This window comes from Desmodus rotundus, chromosome 9 (genome assembly GCF_022682495.2).
Source record: "Desmodus rotundus isolate HL8 chromosome 9, HLdesRot8A.1, whole genome shotgun sequence".
Classification (NCBI taxonomy): domain Eukaryota; kingdom Metazoa; phylum Chordata; class Mammalia; order Chiroptera; family Phyllostomidae; genus Desmodus; species Desmodus rotundus.
In genome coordinates, this window is record NC_071395.1 from 100,708,176 (window position 1) to 100,728,662 (window position 20,487).

The 20,487-nt window shown below is 52.7% G+C and overlaps 1 protein-coding gene across 2 annotated transcripts; it reads right to left on the reverse strand.

Moving 5' to 3' along the window:
* Positions 1 to 13,838: 13,838 nt before the first annotated feature.
* Positions 13,839 to 20,017, reverse strand: WFIKKN2 (WAP, follistatin/kazal, immunoglobulin, kunitz and netrin domain containing 2). 2 transcript variants are annotated; one of them, XM_045182589.2, is made up of 3 exons: positions 18,226 to 18,344; positions 17,553 to 17,626; positions 13,839 to 16,683 (listed from the first exon to the last, which is right to left on the reverse strand). In XM_045182589.2, the coding sequence occupies exon 3, from the start codon at positions 16,612 to 16,614 to the stop codon at positions 15,163 to 15,165; it is 1,452 nt and encodes a 483-aa protein (XP_045038524.1). In that variant the 5' UTR covers positions 16,615 to 16,683; positions 17,553 to 17,626; positions 18,226 to 18,344; the 3' UTR covers positions 13,839 to 15,162. The 2 variants fall into 2 exon arrangements, with proteins under 2 accessions (XP_045038524.1, XP_024429088.1); XM_024573320.3 differs by lacking the exons at positions 17,553 to 17,626; positions 18,226 to 18,344 and adding an exon at positions 19,298 to 20,017.
* Between the last annotated feature and the right edge of the window lie 470 nt (positions 20,018 to 20,487).

Below are 20,487 nucleotides of genomic sequence, written 5' to 3' on the forward strand. Positions count from 1 at the left end.
CTCCCCCTTGTGCCATCACACTTGACTGTGTGGAGACTTGGTTGAGAGTTTGATGAGTTACATCTTAATAGGTCTTCCCTACCTTTTTGACTTCTGCAACCATGGATACTGTAGCAGCCTCGGAATGGCCTTACCCTGGTGTCCAAAGTGCTGCCTTACAGATTGCATGGCTCATCAATGGGTGAAGAAGATACTAAAAAGTAGCTCAGGGTTTATGATATTCCTTTACTGTCTATCTTTTCTAAAACCACATGTATTGCCCTGGCTGTTGTGGCTCAGTGGTTGAGCGCTGGCTTGCAAACCGAAGGGTCACTGGTTTGATTCCCAGTCAGAGCACATACCTGGGTTGCAGGCCAGGTCCCCAGTGGGGGTGTGCAAGAGAACCACACATTGATGTTTCTCTCCCTTTCTTTCTCCTTCCCTTCCCCTCTCTGTAAAAATAAATAAAATCTTTAAAAAAAAATCACATGTATTGTTAAATCCCCTTTAAATACCTGTAACCTCTATAAGATGGCAAATGTAGGCCTTCAGTCAAAATGCCCATTAAACATAATGACAGTATTTACTATGCTTCTTAGCTTTTGAAGGTGAAACGAAAGGTGCCCTGAGTTTAAGATGCTTTTCTAATGTGTGTTGGTGTTCATTTCATTCTCATATAGATGTCTTATGTACTGGCATTTTAACTGGAGCATTGATCTAGCAAATCGTTAGAACTTAGGTTATTTTAAGATATCACTAACATATAGGAAAAAGTATCTCTCCGGACATACTTAAGCTAATGAAGTAAAATGCTGGTGGGAGAGCTTCCTCCACACCCTGTCCCTACACAAACAGAAGATGGCATAAGCGTGGCACGTCAAATATATATCCTTACTTGGCTAGGATGCTGCTTTTTGTCAGAAGCAGCATCACAACCCTCGTGCAAGGTCAGATCAGGAAACAGCCTTGTTAGAAGGCAAGTATGTAAAATTGCCATTGCTGAATAAAACGCATTTACATTGTTTAGTACACCAATCGGTTAATGCTTAATCAGTTTGGCCCAGGAGGGCACTTGAGATCAGAGTTCTTCAGTTTTTGTGTTATGTTAAGAAGATACTCGTGTTTAAAGAACCGAGGATCAATGTCTGTTTACATACATTTGGAAAATTAGTACAACACCTGTGTTGAAGTCCTTTTTATGTTTATTTTTTTGTTTAAAACATGCAGTTGCCAAATACTCGTGTCGCACTTACTATGTGCCATGTACCTTTCTAACCCAGTTTCCAGAAGCAAAGCTGAGACACAGCTCTGACTCGCCCACGATCGTGTGGCCAGTAAGTGGTAGACTTGGAATTCAAATTCACGGAGTCTGGTTCCAGAGTTACGCTCTTAATAAGCTCAATGCTTTGTTCCCTCAGATTAGTTACTGTTCTGGTTTGAAGTCAGTGCAACAAGACCACTTTTGATGTAGTAGCCACATGACTTGTAGAATCTTCACAAGAGAGTTAACGAGAAGAGTCCGGGGGAAGGCGCTTAGCCATGCTCAGAATTCGTGATAATTTGAGAGAGATACTTTATGTCTCTGGTGAGGTTATCAGCTATAATCACAGGCTGTCCAGAAGTATTTTTACAAATCATTAACAATGCTCTAATTTTGTTGATTTTCTTAATTGTATAAATTACTTCTCTCGTTTATAATCACAGGATGACTCCCTCAGACTAAGGACTGTATAAATTTAGTGGCTCTGTCACTTCCAAGATTATAAACATTTGACTTTTTTTAAAAGATTTTATTTATTTTTGGAGAGAGGGGAAGGAGAAAGGGAGAGAAATATCCATGTGTGGTTGCCTCTCATACACCCCCCTAATGGGAACCTGGCCAGCAACCCAGGCACCTGCCCCAGCTGGGAATTGAACTGGCAACCCAGTGGTTCACAGCCTATGCTCAATCCACTGAGCTACCCCAGCCAGGGCTGATCTAAGTTACTTTAAAAAGCTGTATTAAGGTACACCTTTGTAATACATGACTTCTGTGTGTATAGATGTGCTAAATGGTCTCCTTGCTTTTATTTTAAACATTAAGGAAACCAAATGACCTCATTTCAAACTGGTTCTGAAAGCCTTTCTTGAAGAAATCAGTATATTTTAGTTTAAAATAAAAACTCACATTTTAGAAGCACAAGCCATCAGGGATGAACTTACATTCCCTTTAAAGTTGCTATTAGTTTTGAACACATTTAAACTGTACAGTAACCAGAAAAACCCATTTTAAAAATTGTTCAGAAGAATTTCTGGAGTTTCTCTATGGATTAAATCTTGTTATATTAAATGGCTACTATTTAGATTTTGGATTCATTAGCATTTAATTGGACCAAATATTAATGAACCTTTAGTTAGGCTTTTGGAGGTTTAGATTGGGCTAAAAATCTCATTAATGGTATTTGACTTGTAAATAATAAACTACTACTAACCATTTCTCAATATTTGAGTTTTAAGATTTATATATATATTTTTAAGATTTATATTTTAGAAGACTTGCTTTATACATATAATCTGTGAATGGAGCTTTGAGATCACCTCACTGTTGGGCATACTTTAGAAGAAAACTTTTAACCAGGAGGCAGCTCATGTCCAGAGGCTATTTGAAATTATGGGTCTACTTTCTTCCTTACGCCTCAGTTAATTCATTCAGCTGAGATGGCTCAGTTTCTTGGTCTGCAAATGGGTACAGTGATGTCAATGTCCTTCAGGGAACTAATCACCTCCCTCTGCAGAGTTACTGAATGAATGGAACATATTCTTAAGGACTTACAGTATTTAGAAGGCAGGAAGTTCAGAATTCTGCCCATGTTTGTTGCCCTGGGAATTCAGAAAAGTAAATGACGACTGTAACCGTGTTACGTCAACACTTTGTTGTCCAGTCTATAATTTGCACCGAGGGAATTAAGTAAAAATTCTGCAGCAGTATCCTAAAAGCTATTCTATTCGTGTTTCGGTAATACTGCTGAGGTTGTAATTCTAGTTTTGAGGTACTGGTAGGGAAACCAGTGTTTCAGCATTCTTTTTCATACAATCAAATTTATTTAAACCCCGTGTACAAGTTGATGCTCCTTTTGGGAGCAGCCAAAAACGTTTGCTGAAAGCGCCTCTGCTGTTGAGAAAAGTATTGAAATGGTGGCTCCTATTTAAATGCACCTGGCTCGGGAACAGGAGTAGTTAAAATGCAGCTGCGGTGGGAGATGTGTCACGTGGGTAGTGGTGCTAGCTCTATTTTAGTGCAGGTAGAAAAGAAGAGGTGGCTTGCTTTCCAGAAGGGAAAACATTGAGGACTTGGAAGGAAAAACACATTTCGTCTGGCACTGTAAGCGCTTTGCTTCACTGATAAAACATGACCAGTGTACAGAACAGAGAACAGGTGTGGAATATTTTTAGATAAACCTTGGCGTATATTATAGGTCGCATTCCTTCTCTCTATACACTTCACCAGTGTTTCAGAAATAATTGTGAAAAAACCACATTTATAAAACAAGTCAGACATTGCTTTTATGGGTTGTTGGTTTTTTGTTTTTTTTTTTTTTTGTACTGAATGTTAAAGGCAAACATAAACTTCCTTCCCAGCCATCAGGTCGCAGCTATTTTTACACGCTGGTTCTCTGCATGCCCTTCTACAACTCTAGAGTTCTTGTTGTGCCATAGTGCCGTTGGGGGCTGCGGGGGAATGCGGCACAGCCTCCTCTGGAGCATGAAGGATGTCCCCCCTAGCAGACTCAGATTCAAACCAATTCTTTATTCCTTTCAGCTAGAGAAGAATGTGACAGGCACAGGCTTGACATCAGTCTGGCTTGGTTCCTAGCAAATGGGTACAAATTGATGACTTCTGGGTACAAACTGATGACCACTGAAGGGAACACCAAATACTCCTGTGAGTGTGGTTTAAGAAATGGAGTCATAGGACCCTACAAACGTTGCCCATTTTAGTCCAGAGTCCAGATGGCCTGTGCAGAGGTTCGGTAGTTCCAGGCACAGGCCTTTTCTGTTTTGAACTCAATGGAGGCACTCCTTCCAGATGGCTTTTCCTTGCCACCCTGCCACCATCCATAAAGTCATTTCTAGGGAGGATAAAGGCTGGGCTCGGTTTGTTTTGTAACGAGCGTGCCTGTCTTCTGGTTTATCCAGATCTGCCTACCACCCTCAGAGCTCTTTTCCCAAAAAGAACTCTCCTTGTTTTATAAACCACCTGGTTTCCAAAGTTCAGCAGGGCCCCGGTCTCTTACTCTCTGCTCACTCTATTGCTGGGAAACGTGATGGGGGTCGACAAACCATTGCAATCCAGTGCCTAAGATACCTGCAACCCCCCCCCCCCCCCCCCCCGCCTCCTCCCCCGGGAAGCCTTTCTAGCCATTAAGACGTCGCCAGAGGCCCTTTACCTAAAGACTCTGAGGACAACCCAGTTATCGCGTGGGCTCTACGTGGTTTTACCTGGGGAAATTTCATCCTTCCGAATTTTACATAAGATTGTAGGAAAGGAAGGACACTTTTTCTTTGCAACTTACGAATAAGTGTTTTTTGGAAGGAGACTCTTGTTAGTCATCTGGACCACAAATGTTAAAAGAACTGTTTAGGTTCTGTGTAAAAGGGATACAGGGATGCAGGCCAGACCTCCTCTCCCCCGGAGCCTCTGCCGGAGGACAAGGGTCGGACAACAGGTGGAAAAGGGGCTGGGGTGTGTCTGCTTTCTCTGTCCTTCCTCTGGGGTCTGGGAAAGGAATAGTAAAGGAGGGGGCCTCTGTATACACTACCTTGGGGAACTTGTCCTGGAGATCAGCTCCTCTTGGAGGCTTGGCAGAAGTGCCGAGACCTGGGACAAGCCCCCCTGCTCCAGGCAAGCCACACTTTTGTGATGACTGCATGTTTTCTTCTGGACTTTGAAGGAGGGCAGGTAGCTTCACCCATGCCTTGCGTGCTGCCTATTTGAATAACCGTGATTTTTGTATTATCACAAAGTCTTAGGGAACCCAGAAGGAATAACCAACCTCAGAAGCACAATAATAATACTCACATAGTATTTACTATGTGCCAGATATTGTTCTAAACATGTATTTTAACTCACTTAAATTTCCTAAGAAACTTCTGAGGTTGGGCTATTTTTTCTCACTTACAGGTAAAGAAATAGATGCAGAGAGCTTCTGACAGAGTCGTAGCCAGTAGAGCCAGGGTTAGAACTGTGGGATTCTGTTTCCAAAGTCCACGGTCCTTAGCCATTCATAGCCTGCTCCTTTGGTTGACCTCAGTAGGAAGGCTTTATAAAAGGACCACACCTGTCCCGGCTGGTGTGGCTCAGTGGACTGAGTGCAGGCCTGCAAATTGAAAGGCCGCTGGTTCGATTCCCAGTCAGGGCACATGCCTGGGTGGCAGGCCAGGTCCCCAGTTGGGGGCATGTAAGGGAAAGACAACCAATTGATGGATGTCTCATGCATTTCTGTTTCTCTCTCTCTCTCTTTCTCCCTCCCTTCCCCTCGGTCTAAAAGTAAGTAAAATCTTTATTTGAAAAAAAAGAAGAGCCACACTTGATTGTTTAGGAGAAGTTACCTAAAATGCCCTTTGTACCGACTTTCTCTCCCCTGAATACCCAGCGTGGTCCTGTAAATGCTTATTTACTCAGCAACTCCAAACTCATTTTAACATCAGTCACAAGTAGGGAAGAGACATTTGTTGCAAACACATGGTGGAATAGGATATAAGAGCTTGAGGGCCACGTGCTTGTTTTATTTATCCACATCACTACTGGTGTCTGGGGGCTTGGGTTCTTCGACAAGAACTTCACGTAACTGAACTCTCAGCAAGCAAGAGTGATGTTGACTTGCAGCTGCCCTGGTCCCTAGCGAGATATCATTTAAAACAAGCTGTGGCCCTGGCTGGTATGGCTCAGTGGATTGAGCACCGGCCTGCAAGCCAAAGGATCCCCAGTTTGATTCCCTGTCTAGGGCACATGCCTGGATTGCAGGCCAGGTCCCCAGTAGGGGATGTGAGAGAGGCAACCACACACTGATATTTCTCTCCCTCTTTCTCCCTCCCTTCCCCTCTCTAAAAATAAATAAATAAAGTCTTAAAAAAACAAAAACAAGCCCTGTAGTCATTCACTCAACACATTGAGTAGCAACTACTGGGTTAGGAGCTGGTAGGGATATACATAAACCTTTGGGACCTTTCCAGGAGCTTACATTCTAGCAAAAGATAACACACGGGCCCAAGCAACCATACGAGAGAGTGTGAAGGTGTGAGTGGAAAGGGAGGCGATCAGGCCCTTCTGAGGGGATCGAGATGGGGGAGGAGTTATCAAGTCATGAAGAGTGGTTGCCAGGGGAAGCACAGGCCCCCTCAAATCCCCAGCCCCAGTGGAGGAGAAACCCGGTCCTCGTTATTTTTCTTTATCTGCCGTGTGCACAGTGGGGAGAATGTGGGCTGCTAACCCGTCACTCCCAGGAGAAGCTGCCTTTCACTTTGGCCTTTTTTCTTTTTTTTATGTTGTTCCAAGATTTGTACAGACACGTGGTAAGAAAGGTGGTTTAGAAATTTTTCATTTATCTAACCCGGGGGTTGGATAGACAGGTCAGGTGAGAAGGCCAAGGTGGAAGTGATGGAGGGGAATGGGCTGTACCAGAGAGACGCTCTAATTCCATCTTGCAAGACAGAGTTTCAGTTAATGCTTGTCCTACAGACCTCCTCAGGCTAGAAGCTCCCTCTAGGGGTCATCTCATTTGTTTTCCTGCCTTTTGAGACACAACTTTTCCTCTTTTTAATTATCAGGGTTCGCAGCAGCTAGCGCCCTTTCAGAAGTTGGTGTTGGTGGAATGTGTGTGTTCACAGCACACACTCGGACACCCCCAGCTCACTCTCACAGGTCCCTCCCACCCCTACCCCCACATGCTATTCTTGGCCAAGGGAACAAGTCTTTTCAGAATTCAACTGTTCCGTTTTCCAGTTTGGTGTTTTGGATGCTTGAAATGTTTTTCCATTTTGCGCGTAAATCAAAAAGTGAGGCTTTGGAGGGTAAGCTTTGGAGGGAACCCTAAGCCAGAAATTAACAGCCCCAAATAACTCTTCCCCTGGGACACTTCCCTTGGGCCTCCCCTGGGCTCCCCTAAGTTTCCTTTGTGGCCGAGCACTATGTCATCCACTGAAAATACTGCCACGAGCTGGCCAAGCCCCTTCACATGACCTGGAACCATTCAGAGAACATCGCTGCTCTGTGCGATGCATGCATCTAGCTTTGAAAATGGAAACACCCGCATCTGATCCATGGCTCACCTCGACTTCACCAGCAGGGACAGATATCGAGGCCCCGCAATCCCCTCTCCAGACTCCTTGGTAACTGCTAAGAACTAAGTAAGAGTGCTCTGTAGTAGTACAGGGGCTTGATCAAGCCTCCAAATAAAATGATACGTAGTAACCCTGTAAAAGGAAGAATATGGGATCGGGGGTCAGACTTCGAATTGCATCCCAAGCTCACCCTTGAACAGGGATGCCCTGTTAAAGCTTTTCAGCCTCTGAAAAACCCTACTTGTCATGGTTAGGTGAGGATTATAGAAGACAGGTAAAGCATTAAGCACAATCCTCTTCCCCCTACGCAATAACTGGACTCTCTACACTTCTGAGAGGGGCCTTGGATTCTGTCTGTATCTCTGCCTGCAGCTTAGACTGAAGGGCATGGCCTCAGCATACTTAGGGAAGGTCGGCCGGCCTAAACCATGGCTTTTCGTGAGAATCCTGGGCAGTAAAACTTGCCCAGGAGAAGGGAGGAAGCAAAGTGAGAGAAAGCCGCGCTTCACTGCTCTTCACTCTGGCGGCAGATGGCGTACCTGCGGTTAAATGCATGCGCTCCAGAGTCACAGACAGGGGCCTAGGCTGGGTGTCCTGCTTGGCCAGGGACTTTGGGCAAATTTGTCAATCTCGCTGAGCCTGTGTCATTATCTCTAAAATGGAGAGAATATCAAATGGAGGTGCATAATATACACCTCGCAGGGTTTAAGTATTTAATGAACACCTACTAGGTGCTGCCAGCTGTTAGTAATGGAAGTGATTAATCCTGCCACCTGGGCACCTCATTGGTAAAGGGCACCCGCCTTCTAGGAGGCCCGAGGTGGGGGGTGGGTCCTCATCTGTGCAAGTCTCCCCAAGGTCACATTCTGCTCACCCAAACACCAGCTTCTGCTCTTAGTAGGGTCCCGGGGGAAACTGTTGGTTGCGATGGCTGTGAGCATTGCTTTAATCTGAGTTATTGGTCACACCGGGGCCCTGGGGCTGTTCCTTCTTTGTTCTGTCGCCCTTGAGGGGCATGGAGATGAGGAGTGGTGTTTGAAATAAGGGGCCACTGGGAGCCGAGCTCTGGGCTCTGAGGTATTAGTGCCGGGGGTGAAGGGTGGAGAAATGCTGGTGGCCTCGTGGGGGTCCCAGAGGTCTCCCGTCTCTATCCCCTGGCTACCCTTTGTCTCTGCCTGCTGGTCGCCAACCATGCCCTCCCCAGGCTCCCCTCGCCCTCTCCTCTCCCTCTCCTCTCCTCTCTCCATAACCTCATCCAGGACTCCTCCTTCATCAGCAAAGGAGATCGCATCTGTTCCCATTTGCTGGCCAAGGGCATCTTTGGGGCGAGAGTCCTGTTTTTGTCCCCTGGTTCTTATTCCAACCATGGGCAGGGACATGCATCATTCATCATCCCCAAGAAACGGGAGCGGCCAGGCCCACGCCTATGGTACTGTTATTATTCTGTTTACAGATGGAGACACCGAGGCACAGAGAGGTTCCCTCCCCCAAAGTCACACACACAGCCAGTATTTGAGCCCGAGCCCGGTAGCCTAATGCAAGGGCTGGTGCTCTTTCCTGGCCCTGACCCTTCTCACTGCCCCCCCTCCTCCCGCCCCGGGAGCCAAGGGGATTTGGGACCCTACAGCCTAAAATATCTGGTGCCTCTTTTTAAACACGTATGCGATTCAGTCATGGCAGCAATGACCATAAAGTAACTCCTAGACCTTTCGTCAGCGTGTTCGTGCAAGAGACAAGATGGCAGCGTGAGCATAGGTGTCTCTGAAGAGCTGTGGAGTAGCCGGCCCACTGGCAGAGGGTGACTCCTGCTGCCATCATCGGCACTGTGCCATGCCCTGCGACGACCAGCCCCTAGCTCCTCCTGTCGCCTGTCAGCAGCCCCTCTCCCTCAGATTTAGCTAAAAGCTCGATACATTCATCCCCCTCTGGGTGCCCAGACTGTCGGGCCCGGGTGGGTGCATTAACCTGTGTACCTCTTTAGAAACGCTGGGGTATTGAGAAAAGCCTCCAACACGTTATTTGCATGAGGGTCTATAAGACTTCTGGGAAAAAGACATGAGGGTCTTAGCCAGATTGGAGTCCAGAGACAGTGGGGTAATTCCAAGAGCCCCTGTGGCAACAGAACCAATGAGACTAAAACCAGCGACTGCCTAAAACAGTGGGAATCCCCCAAGTCCTTGTCAGGACAGGAGCTTGGAGTCAAGGTCATTACCGCTAGCACCCCTCCCCCTCCCCCTCCACAAGACGCCTGCCAAGGAAAACAAGAATTTCTGTTCCATCCTTTGTGACAGCGCTGTTCGATCGAATCTGCTGTGGTGGTGGGGACGGTCCATGTCTTCTGTCACCGGATGTGGCAGCCACTCACCACACAAAATGTGGCACTGGAAATGCAGCTGGTCCAACTGTGAGAGACTGAAGTTGTAAACTTTATTTCACTGGAGTTCATTTATATGAACTCAGTACTAACTGTATGGGAGAGCACAGCTTTATGACCTTTCTGTAAAGCCTCGGCACTCCCAGAGCTCAGGGTCCCGGTGGAAGTGGCAGTTACGGATGTTTGGGAGGAGACCTGCCACTTGGGGTCCTCAGTCGTTCGTTGCCACGGTTAAAATGTGTGTGTCACCCCAGAAAGAATATAGGCACTGAAGTCAGACAGGCCTGGGTTTGAATCTGGCTCCTGCATTCATCAGCCCTATGACCTTGGGCAAGTTTCCTTTAAACATTTAGAGTCTTCAGATTCGGCATGTGCAAAACGGGGACAATATACCTATGAGGGGTCTCTTCCTCCATAGAGTCTACAGCGCTTTCTTCATTCATTCATTCATTCATTCATTCACTTGTTCCACGAATATTTATCTGATGCCCTCTATGTCAGGCCTTGTGCTGGGTGTATAGAGGAGACCAAAGCACACGCCGGCTTTGCCCTCCCGAGCGTCGTAGCCTGGGGTAGGCTATGTCACGTGGTGAGAGAGTAAAATCTACCGAAGGGGGCTGTGAGGTTACTTGGACAACGCGCGCGTGGTAAGCCTGAGTCAGGGTCATTAGTTCGAGCGTCCACTCTCCCTCTTCTGACCCGTGCTTCTCTCCTGCCGAGGGTCCGTGCCAGGCCCCTCGCTGCTTCCTGGCTGCGTGCACAGAAGACAAAACAGTCACCACCCTTTGACATGCATCCCTCACTCCAGGACAGAAAACATGTGATCAAGATGGGTCCCTCGTCACCCTGGCAGGCCTCTGGCAGTATCCTCGAGACTTGAAAAGGGCAAAAAACACCCAAGCACCCCACGTCACCCCAACAGACCTGCTTTGGGCAGGTCCGTCGGGAAGTGTTGGAGCTGAGTCTTATTTTCCCCTCAGCTGAGTGGGTGCAGGGTGGTCAGGGAGCTGCTGGCGACCCGATGCAGAGTGCTGTGTCCTGAGGTGATTTGGGATACGGTCACAGAGACTCCAACCCGACCAGGAGCCTAAGAGGCAGGAAGAGAGGGCTGGTCAGCCTCAGGAGATGGCCGACTGGAGAGTTACTCTTTCTCCCCCTGACACAGCCTGAGAGGAGTGTCACTCGACCTTGGGGCACATTCCAGAATGAGGCCACCGCCAAAAATAGGGCCCAGGAGCCCTGTCACCTACCCTGCCTATATTAATCACACATTCCTCGAGCAGGAGGAAGGCTTCAGGCTCCTTGGGGAGGTGGGAGGAGAAGGAGGAGATGCAATCAGGAAAATGGAACTGGGAAACCGGGGGGTGGGGAAGACCCCGGAGAAGCCCCTTCCCAGCCTCGTGGCTGGGGCAGCGGGCCCTTGGTCCATGACCCTTCAGTGAATCCGCCCTGAGCTCTGTGATCTGGGCCCACAGACCTCTTGGAGCCCCTAAGCAACGGCGCTGGCTTGAGGTCCGTGCAGACACAGAGGGAGACCAAGACTTGTAGAAGAATATCTATAGGGCCTGGGCAACAGGGGCAGCTTCCCCAGGGAGCTGCAGGATGAGTAAGCGTAAGGCTGATGTCTTGCCCAGGAATCTGGGCCATGACTGCTTATGTGTGTGATAGAAACACCACATCACATGGCCAGGTCGTCAGACAGCCCTGGGGCGCTGTGTGTGTGGCTAAGAGGAGGCAGCCTCTGGAGATCTTCAGGGTCCCACTGGGATTCCACGCTGCCCAGCCCAGTGTGTGTGTGTGTGTGTGTGAGACACACACACACACACACACACACGCTGGGAGAAGAGTGTAACAGGAGCGTTAAGAAGTCTGAAGTCAGACGGCCTAGGTTCAAATCTTGGCTCTGCCATTTAGCAGCTGGGTGATCTTGAGCAAGTGTCTGATCCCCTCGCCTCAGTTTTCCCACCTGCAGAATAGCATCCTGTCTCATACACTTTGCTGCAGATGATAAGACATGATGTCCAGTGCCTGTCACATAGCAAGTGCCCCTCAGTGTTGATGTTGTGATGGGACAGGTGGACACGGCGTTCTCCCAGCCTGAGGAAATCACCATGTGGCTATGTATTTATTCTGTCCCTTCCCTCATCAGTTTCCGCCCCTGCTCCCTGCTCTCTGGCCCCACTGTCCAGGGGGTGACATCAGACTGTGGAGCAGCTGGCCAGACAATGGACCAAAGTGTCCTGGGAGGCTGGACAGGCAGAGGGTGGAAAAAGCCAAGCTGTCCTACCCAGGGGCTTTGGGGCTGGTCTGGAGACAGCGGCGCCAGACCAGGCCTCTGAAGAGGCAAACAGAGGTGGACTGGAACGGGGCGGTGGTGGGGTGGGGGTGGGAGGACATCAGATGCAAGGAAGGGGGCAGTGGCTGTCCAGTGTAGACAGGAAAGCAGGTGAGTCTGGCCTTGGACCTGAAGGAGGTCTCAGTCCCCACGGGTCCTGGGGTCTAGGCTGGGGCAAATCTCCCAGACTGGTGGGATGGTCTCCCCAGGGTGCCTGACAACCAGGCCCTGGGAATCCAGCTCAGTTTTACCGAGCACCTGGTAGATGCTAGTCATCGTGTCAGTCCTTGCCAGCAGGGGACAGAGACTCAGGCTTAGTGTCAGGAACAGAAAAATCAATGCCACATAATGGGTCCAAAGTCATAATAGATTCTAAATCACTTGTTCCCTAAAAGCCTATATTTTTCTGAACCCCAAATCAGCCTTTGTGGGGTGATCGTCTCGGTGTACTCCGAGCAACCGCATAAGACAGCTGAAGCTGTGTGGTCACTGAACCTGAGGAACCCGAGGCCCAGAAGGACAAGGGGACACTTTAGATCCAGGGGGTTGCTCTTGGCCAGGGCCCAGGGGCAGCCATCTGGGCCAGGCTCCGTTTCCTAGGCTTTCCCATTGGACAAGGCTAAAGGGGTGGAGCTCCGCAAGTCTCTGTAAAGAGCTCCTACTACCCTCTGTTTTGCAGATGAGGAAATGGAGGCTCAGAGAGGCGGAGAATAAGTATTAGAGCGCAGATTCAGGCCAGGAGGGTCTGACTCCCCAGGCTGGGCATTCTCACTCTGCCCAGCTGGGGTTGGAGTGTGGCGGGGACCCCAGCTGTGGGGCTGTTGGTGGGCAGTGAACTGGTGAGAGGGAGCCCTAAGATCGGACACATCTGCCCCAGGGAGCCACAGGCTCAGGCCCCACAGCGGTGCAAGTGTGGGGAAGAGGGGAGGTGACAGGTGCTGGCATGTTGACATTTACCGCCTCAGACTCTAAGTAATGTGCTGTTTATCGGGGCACCTCGGCCTAGAAGCACATGCAGCAGGATGTCTCCAAGCCTCCTCTCCCTCATCCTCCTTGGTACCTAAGTTTTATGCCCAGCATTTTCCCAAAGGCAATGAGAAGTTCCCGTTCCTCTGGGCCCTCTTCTCTCCCAGGAGGCAGCTTACCTTCTCTACCGTGGCCCCTCCTTGTTGCAGGGAGTTCTAAGGAGGGCTGAGCTGGGCTGGACTGGGGCTGGAGTCCTCTTCAGGGCTGTGGCCCGGAAGACCCAGGGATGTGGACAGGTGGCTCTTGTGCTTAGCTGGCTCCCAACCTCAGGGACAGACAAGCCGTGTGGTGGGCCGTGGCTGCAGGCTCCTGAACACACCTCCAGGGCAAGGGAGTAGCCACAAGCCGCCAAGACCAACAGTGGGGCTAGCCCCATCGTAGAAACCCAGCCGCATGCTCTGAACACAGCTAGGGCTTTGGGACCGGGCTTCCCCCAGGGTTCCCTAGGGAGTCACGGCTGGGTAGCCTGCCCCTCCTCATCCCACTTCTGTTCCCTCTTGCTGCCTCTTGTCTACCATGCTGTTGTGATGGGGTGAGGGACTGTGATACAAGGCCTGAGGCCCACACCTTCCTGCCTCTGTGTTCTTCAGAAAGTCACCTGGCCCAGGTGCCTAATTCACAGAGCACCACCGGGAAGGAGCCTCGGAGCTGCAAAGTGGACCGAGCTGTAGCAGTGTCTCTCTATCACCCAAACGTGGTCCCATGGGCCAGACTTCCCTCCTGCATGGTCACCAAGGCCAATGACACCACCCCTCTCCCCCACGTACACATACTTATTAGCTCAGATGAATCACACAAGGCCTGTTGATACTATTAGCTTTTAATTGGTATCTTCCTCCCTACGTCTGAGGAAGAAACAAGGACGCCCCACAATGACCTTCAGTTTGGGAGGGGCATGGGCAGAATGAAGGGCTGAGGTGGGACTAGGGGGCCGTGGTAGAGCTGACGGTGGGTTTCCCCGAGTCCTCTGTCTAGTGGCGGGCGGCTGGATCTGCACCGGAAGTCCAAGAAGAAAAATCAGCAACTGGCTGCCACATCCCCAAGCCTGCCATCCCAGGCCCGAGGCCGCCACCAGATGGGAGCATCGAGCAGCACTCCTTCCCTTCCCCAGCCCGCCTCCCCTCCTTCCTCCCTGCTCATTCCTTCCCCAGCGCCCTCCCTGCCTGCTTTGCTCTTCCTTTCCTTCTCTTCCTACCAAAACAGATCCTGGGGCTTCTATCTGCTTTAGGTCCAAGGAAGCCAGTGACAGATGGAAGCATACGGACTGTCAAATGGGACCATCTGATGGCTGCGAGGCACACCCAGGGTCTGCCGCTGGGAGAGCCCCTGGGTCTGGACTATGAGCTGGGCAGCGACTGACAGCTCTCTGTGGCCCCAGCACCTGGCACCCGGTAAATGGTCAGGAAATGTCTGTTGAGTTGGACCGAACAGAACTGAATTAACGAATCAACAATCAACAAGCCAAATCAATAAAGCCCAGGAGATGAGACATGAGAAACGTATACCCTGCTGGTGGCTGCAGAAACCACAGGGCAACTTGATCGAAGCTTAGCCTGACCACCCACCACCCAAGGGCACCTGCCCAGATGCCTCCACTCAGCGTGTGGGTGCTGGGCGGACCACGCCCCCTGCTTCCCCTTCCCATGACTCCCAACATGAAGTGGTCTCTGCTCAGAGCAGTCTAGGGGGCTGTGGGGAATTTGTCCCCTGAGTCCCTGGGCCCTCCTTTCTCTGCCCACCACGCCTTTTGCAAACCAGTTCATTCCATGGTTCCTGTGACTACCATGCAGCCCCCTCTCTAGATCCCTGGCTGGGAGGCTGGATGGTGGTAGGGTGGCTGGGAGAGCCAGGGGTGAGGGGTGTGGCTGGCAACGAGAGGATAATAGTGCCCCAGCAGCTTGGTCATCAGGGATAATTTGCAAGTGTTTTCTGACTTCTTTTGTCTCCCTCAGCTAAAAAAGAGATGAACCCCTTACTAAACCCAAAGAATAGAATTTGATCTAAGACCCTCTGATGGATATTCCTCTGCTGGCCTAAGACTGTCAAATGTGACCTTGCCCAGTTCGCTGAGAGGCGTCAGGGTGGGTAGGTGGGAGAGGGCCAGGGAGGGGCCAGGGGAAAGGGGCCTTCAGTGTGAGCCCAGGAACTCCTTGAGGACCTCGCAGGTCTTCTTGTGCATGACCTCACGCAGCTTCCTGACCCGCCGGGTGCTGGACGCCCCCACGAAGCTCTCAGGCCGCAGCATGGCCATGCCACCGTCTACCTCCCCCATGATGATGAGCGGCGTCTCGCCCACCGTCACATTGGGGCAGGGACAGGTCCAGTCCACGTGGAGCAGAGTGACCTCCAGCGGCTCCCGGCCCAGGAACTTGAGGCCCATCTTCTCATCCTTCAGGACCTCATCCACGGTTACCAGGGCGCGACCTGAGTCAGGCTCCTCGGTCAGCTCGGAGACTCGGCCCAGGATGACAAAGTCGCTCCGACAGAAGCTGGTCACGAGCTTCTGCCGCGGCTTGCAGGCCTGACAGCGCTGGTTCCCCCAGGGGAAGGGGCAGGACTCCTCGCAGGCCTCTCGGCTCTCAAAGTTGTTTCCGTTGCCCTCGCAGCCGCCGTAGACAAAGGACTGGCACTGGCCCGCCTGGCTGTTATAGGCCCAGCGCGGTGCATAAGCCTTGCAGGGCCCCTGCAGCGCGGGCAGGCTGCACACGGCCAGCGGCCCGCTCATGCAGGCCAGCATGCAGGCCTCGTAGGTCTCAAAGTGGTTGCGGTTGCGGTGGCAATGGCCAAAGGTGAAGGTGAGGCAGTTGTTGGCTTGGGCGTCAAAGTGCCAGCGGGTCTGCTCTTCACCACAGTCCTCACTGTCGGGGGGCTTCAGGCACTCGGTGGCGGGGAAAGCCGTGCCATTGGGGCTGCTGTCTGAGGTGGCTGCAGCCTGCCCGCCCCTGACCACCGACAGTGGGAAGTCAGCGCGCAGGACGCCAGCAGCATTCCGGGCTGTGCAGGTGTAGATGCCAGCGTCCTGGAGCTGGGCGTTATAAATGACCAGCTGGGCGATGTTGGTGACCACCACATTTCCACGCACATGGTTGGGCCTCATGACCACGTTCTCCCGGTCCTCCAGCTGCTTCTCCCAGGTGATGTCGGGCCGGGGCCGGCCCGCCACCTCACAGAGGAAGCTCACTGTCTCCCCCACTGTAACCGACTGGTGCACAGGGTGGGTGAGCAGAGCCGGGGCCGCCATGTCCAGCCCAGGGGTCTCTGGGGAAGCTGTGGTAGGATGCACAGTGGTCTCCGGCAGCGGGGGGCTGGTGTTGGGCCAGGTGAAGTGATAGCGGCAGGTGACCACGACCAGCGTGATGCCCTTGGAGCAGGCCTCGGCGTCCATGTAGCAGCGGTTGTAGTAGGTGAGGCCGTCGGAGGCGCAGGTGAAGCTGGGCTCCTTCTCACACCGATCCTTGCACTTACACACGGGCTGGCCGTCCCAGATGTCACACTCGGAGCCCTGCTGCAGACACATGAAGTGGTCACACGTGGCCTCCTTGGGCATGCCCACCGGGCCCTTCTTTCCTTTCACGTCCATGTAGCGGGCTGCCACACAGCTCCTGGTCCCACACACGTTGGGGCAGCACTTCTCGTAGGTCTCACACTCCTGCAGAGAGCCAAATCGAGAGGGCTGAGCAAAGGTGAGGAAGAGAGAACCGGCTTCCCCCGCCCTACAGCACGGTGTCTGTGGAAGGGAACTAACATGTGCTCATCCATCGTGAGCACAATGTTCTGATAGTAACAGCTAATGTGCACAGAGCACCTATGATTTATTTGCCAGGCCCTCTCCTAAGAACGTTTACATTGGTCAACTTATTTAATGCTCATCGCAAGCCTCTGAGGTGGATTCACCATTGTCCTCACTTCCCGGATGATGGTAACTGAGGCACAGAGAGATTAGGTAACTTGCCCAGGGTCACACAGCTGGTGGTGTGGGAAGAGGCCAGCCACATCCCTCCCGGAGGGGGACTGTTCTTACTACAATATTACAGATGAGAACGCAGAATCTCAGAGAGCTGACGCCAGGTGCCCAGGGCTGGCACATGGTAGAAAAGGGCTTCGAGCTCCAGGTGGTTGGAAGTCTAAAAGGAGGGTTTTTTCTTCTATGTCACATATGACACATAGTGACCACAGATGAGGTCCATGTAGGAACAAATGCCTTTTTGTCTTTTTTCCATTGGGGTGAGGATGCCCTGGTCAAACTGAAGAGGCCACAGCAAATGCTCAGAAGGAAAAATGGGGCTCTGTGGGGACAGACATTTGAGGTTGTTCCCAGACACTTTGGAAGCATCAGCTCCGATGAGGGCCCACACCCGGTCAAGGCCAAGAGGAAGGGCAGGCGGGACAGGCCCGACATCAGGGGCTACGCCAGACCCTGGTGCCCAGTTCCAACGCAGGGGACATTTCGTGGGGAAATCAACAAGGGAAAAACCCCCGTGGGTGGCGAAGGCTTGGCAAGGCCGTAGGAGGACTTACAAGGCTGTAATCCCCTCGGGTTCTCTGGGGAGCCACGTCAGGCAACAGTTTAATTCCTCGAAACGAGCGGCATGCTTGAGCGGGGCTGACACAAACAGCACTTTCACGTGGTGTTTTCGATAACAACCCCCGTATCCACTGGGCTGGCGGGCACCGCTCCTAATCCCCCGGGTAGGGGCTCCGTGGATTGCTCCCCGCTAGGGTTGGCCTCTTGCAGTTCAGGCTTTCCTTTCAGCCTCTGACATTCCACATCAGCTAAGAGGGGGAAAGAGCCCCCACCCGGCTGTGCGGAGCCTGCCTGCCCGACTTGTTTACTGTTTTCCCCTCTCTGCTCAGAATGGGGACTTTGTTTTGTAGCCCTCGCTTGGCATCAGCTTCCAGGCCTCACCAGGCGAGGCTTTGGACAGGGGTGGGCAGATCTCAGAGCTGGGGTTTGAGGGAGAAAGACCCAGTGGGGGGACTGAGCGCAGCAGGGGATCGGGGAGCAGACAAGAGAACCTGCTCCTCTGCCAGAGGGTCATTCAGTCCCTAGGAGACTCTGGCCCTGGAAGCTCTCAGGACTCAGAGGCCTCTGAAAGTCTGGGCCCTCAGGGATCATTGGGAGGGTATTTTGGGCACAAGAAACCCTAGAGGGGATCCTTAGAACATTTTTCCTTGAGGGCCCAGAACGCACCCGTAGGCTGTCGAGTCTCCAGCCTACACAGGTGTCTATCTCCCAAGGCACACAAGCTCAGCTGGAGTCTCACTCACCGCCCCCGGGGCCCCACCTGATCCGTCAGGCCAGTGAAACAGGCTTCCCTGAAAATGTAGTCGACTGACAGCACAGCCTCAGCAAGCAAGATGGGAACGCTCTGCCACCCCTCCCCACTCCTCATCTTCCTGTGCACCCCCACCCCCACCCCGTGCACCTCTGCTCACTGGCAGCCTGAGGATTGTCCCCGGGCACTGTGAGGCAGAGGCCACTCTCTCCAGGGGGATCCCATGCTCTCCTACAGGTTACGTGAGTTTGGCAGAGGGAGCACCAGGGTCTCTCCTGTTCCATGGTGATGCACGGCCCAGCCCAGAGCTCCAGGAGCTGTCCGGGCTGGCAGGAAGTGCCTCTGCCCAGGTACCAGCAGGCTGTCGACAGCTAGGGAAAGTGGCAGGAATGGTACTTGGACCCAGAAGCTGGGAGAGAATCGCCAAGGGACCGGCCCACCCTGTTCGCTGTTCTGACGAGCATGGAAGGGGGACGGAGAACTCTGGCAGGTGGAAACCCAGTCCGCTCCCCTGCCAGGGACACCGTGGAGCCTACGCAGAGCTGTTCCTGTCCACCCTCTCGTCAGCCTGGCAGGCTCCCAGGGTCAGGGTCTAGACGCCTTGGGAGGTGGCCTGGAGGCTGGGGAAGCCACCGCTTTGCTGCCAGACTGATGTGGGTCCCGAGCCCAGCCCTGGCTGTGGGGCCTTGTGCTGCTCACTGCGCCGCCCTGAGGGCCTCCGCTCACCTGTCGGTGGGTGGGCCCAGCGCAGCCTGCAGCATACAGAGGACCAGGTGTTCAGGGCTTCTCCATCCCCGATGAACTTGAACTCCCCATCTCTTCTTCTGGGCCTCAGAGTTAGACAGACATCACCTCCTGTTTACCTCCATGTGGCCTGGGGCCTGCATGACTTCGCAGTCCTGGGCCCTGTCCCCACCCCACGGCTCCCACCCCCCCCTCGTTAACACACTCCTGCGGTCCATGTCAGGCTTCTGGATCCCCACTCACCTGGTCCGTCTCACACTCCCGCTTGCAGGTGCTCTGGGCATCCACCCAGAGGTTGGGGTTCATGTCGTTGGGGCAGATGCCAGCGTGGGAATAGCGGATGGGTGGCAATGCCAGGCCTCTTGGGGGCACCTTGAGCAGCAGCAGCAGCACTGCCACCTGCCCCCAGCGGGACCGGAACTGGTGGCACCCCAGGGCCCACATGGTGCAGTCTGCAGCGGTCAGAGATCTCCCCTGCAACGCTGCCAGGGGCTGGGGCCCACCAGGGCCTTCTCCTCCTCGGGGGCTGCAGACACCTGCCCTCACAGCCCCGCCAGCAGGCTTCCTTGCTGCTGGTAAGGCCGCGGCTACCTCCACCAAGTCAGTGGAGCCCGCTGGGCTGTGCGGCTTCAGAGCAAAGAAAGGTTTTGCAGGGAAATCCCCTCTCCTGAGTGTGCAGGGAGAGGAGCCCCAGCAGGGGCCCGGCCTGGATTTATACCCTGGGCACCACCCGAGTGGGAGCGAGCTAACCTGACGCCTGTCACAGGCAGGCTGCTGGCTCCTCTGTCCCGTGGCTGATCACAGACTTGTTGCAGAAGGGGAAAAAAAAAGCTGGAAGCAGTTTCGGCGGCGTATCTGGCACGGTGGGACACCTGCTTGTTTTTGACTCCAGGAGGCCTTTAACCCCTTCAAGGGCCAGAAATGGCATGTGCTTTGGGGGAGCTGGCTCCAGGACACGCAGGCTCACTGTAAAGCAGCGGTTTGTTTCCCTTTCCCCCACCTCCTCTGCCGGCCCCCTCCTCCCCTTGGCCACCTCTGAAGAACACACAATCGCTTGTTACAAGGAGGGACCTGCTGCCGCAGGGTTAGCATCGCCTGGCCCGATAGTACATTTGAGAGCAAATGACGTGGAAAAACAACAAGTTCACGGCCATTGCAGGGCGGGCCTGAGCAGCGGCCGTGCGGTGTAAGCCGACTCCCACCCCAGCACCAGGTCCCCTGGTGGGGGTGTGCGCACCCGCAGCTCCCTATCCCTCTGTCCTGGGCAGCTCGTGTCTCAAGTTCCAACTTCGGTGCATTTTCCCCAAATCATTCCAGACACACATACCAGATATGCTCCGGCTCCCGGGCTGCCGGGTCGGATCACATTCCTCGATCCTCTACGGACATGCTTGTGGCTCCAAGAAAACCTACGCGTGTCTCAGGAGGGCGCT

What these genes read in the sequence shown, in the direction of transcription:
- WFIKKN2 (XM_024573320.3), bottom strand. Translation starts at nt 19,498, where the DNA reads ATGTGGGCCCTGGGGTGCCACCAGTTCCGGTCCCGCTGGGGGCAGGTG. An exon ending in GGGAGTGTGAGACGGACCAG is followed by an intron (nt 16,684 to 19,297) that starts GTGAGTGGGGAT and finishes GGCTCTCTGCAG; the next exon opens with GAGTGTGAGACCTACGAGAA.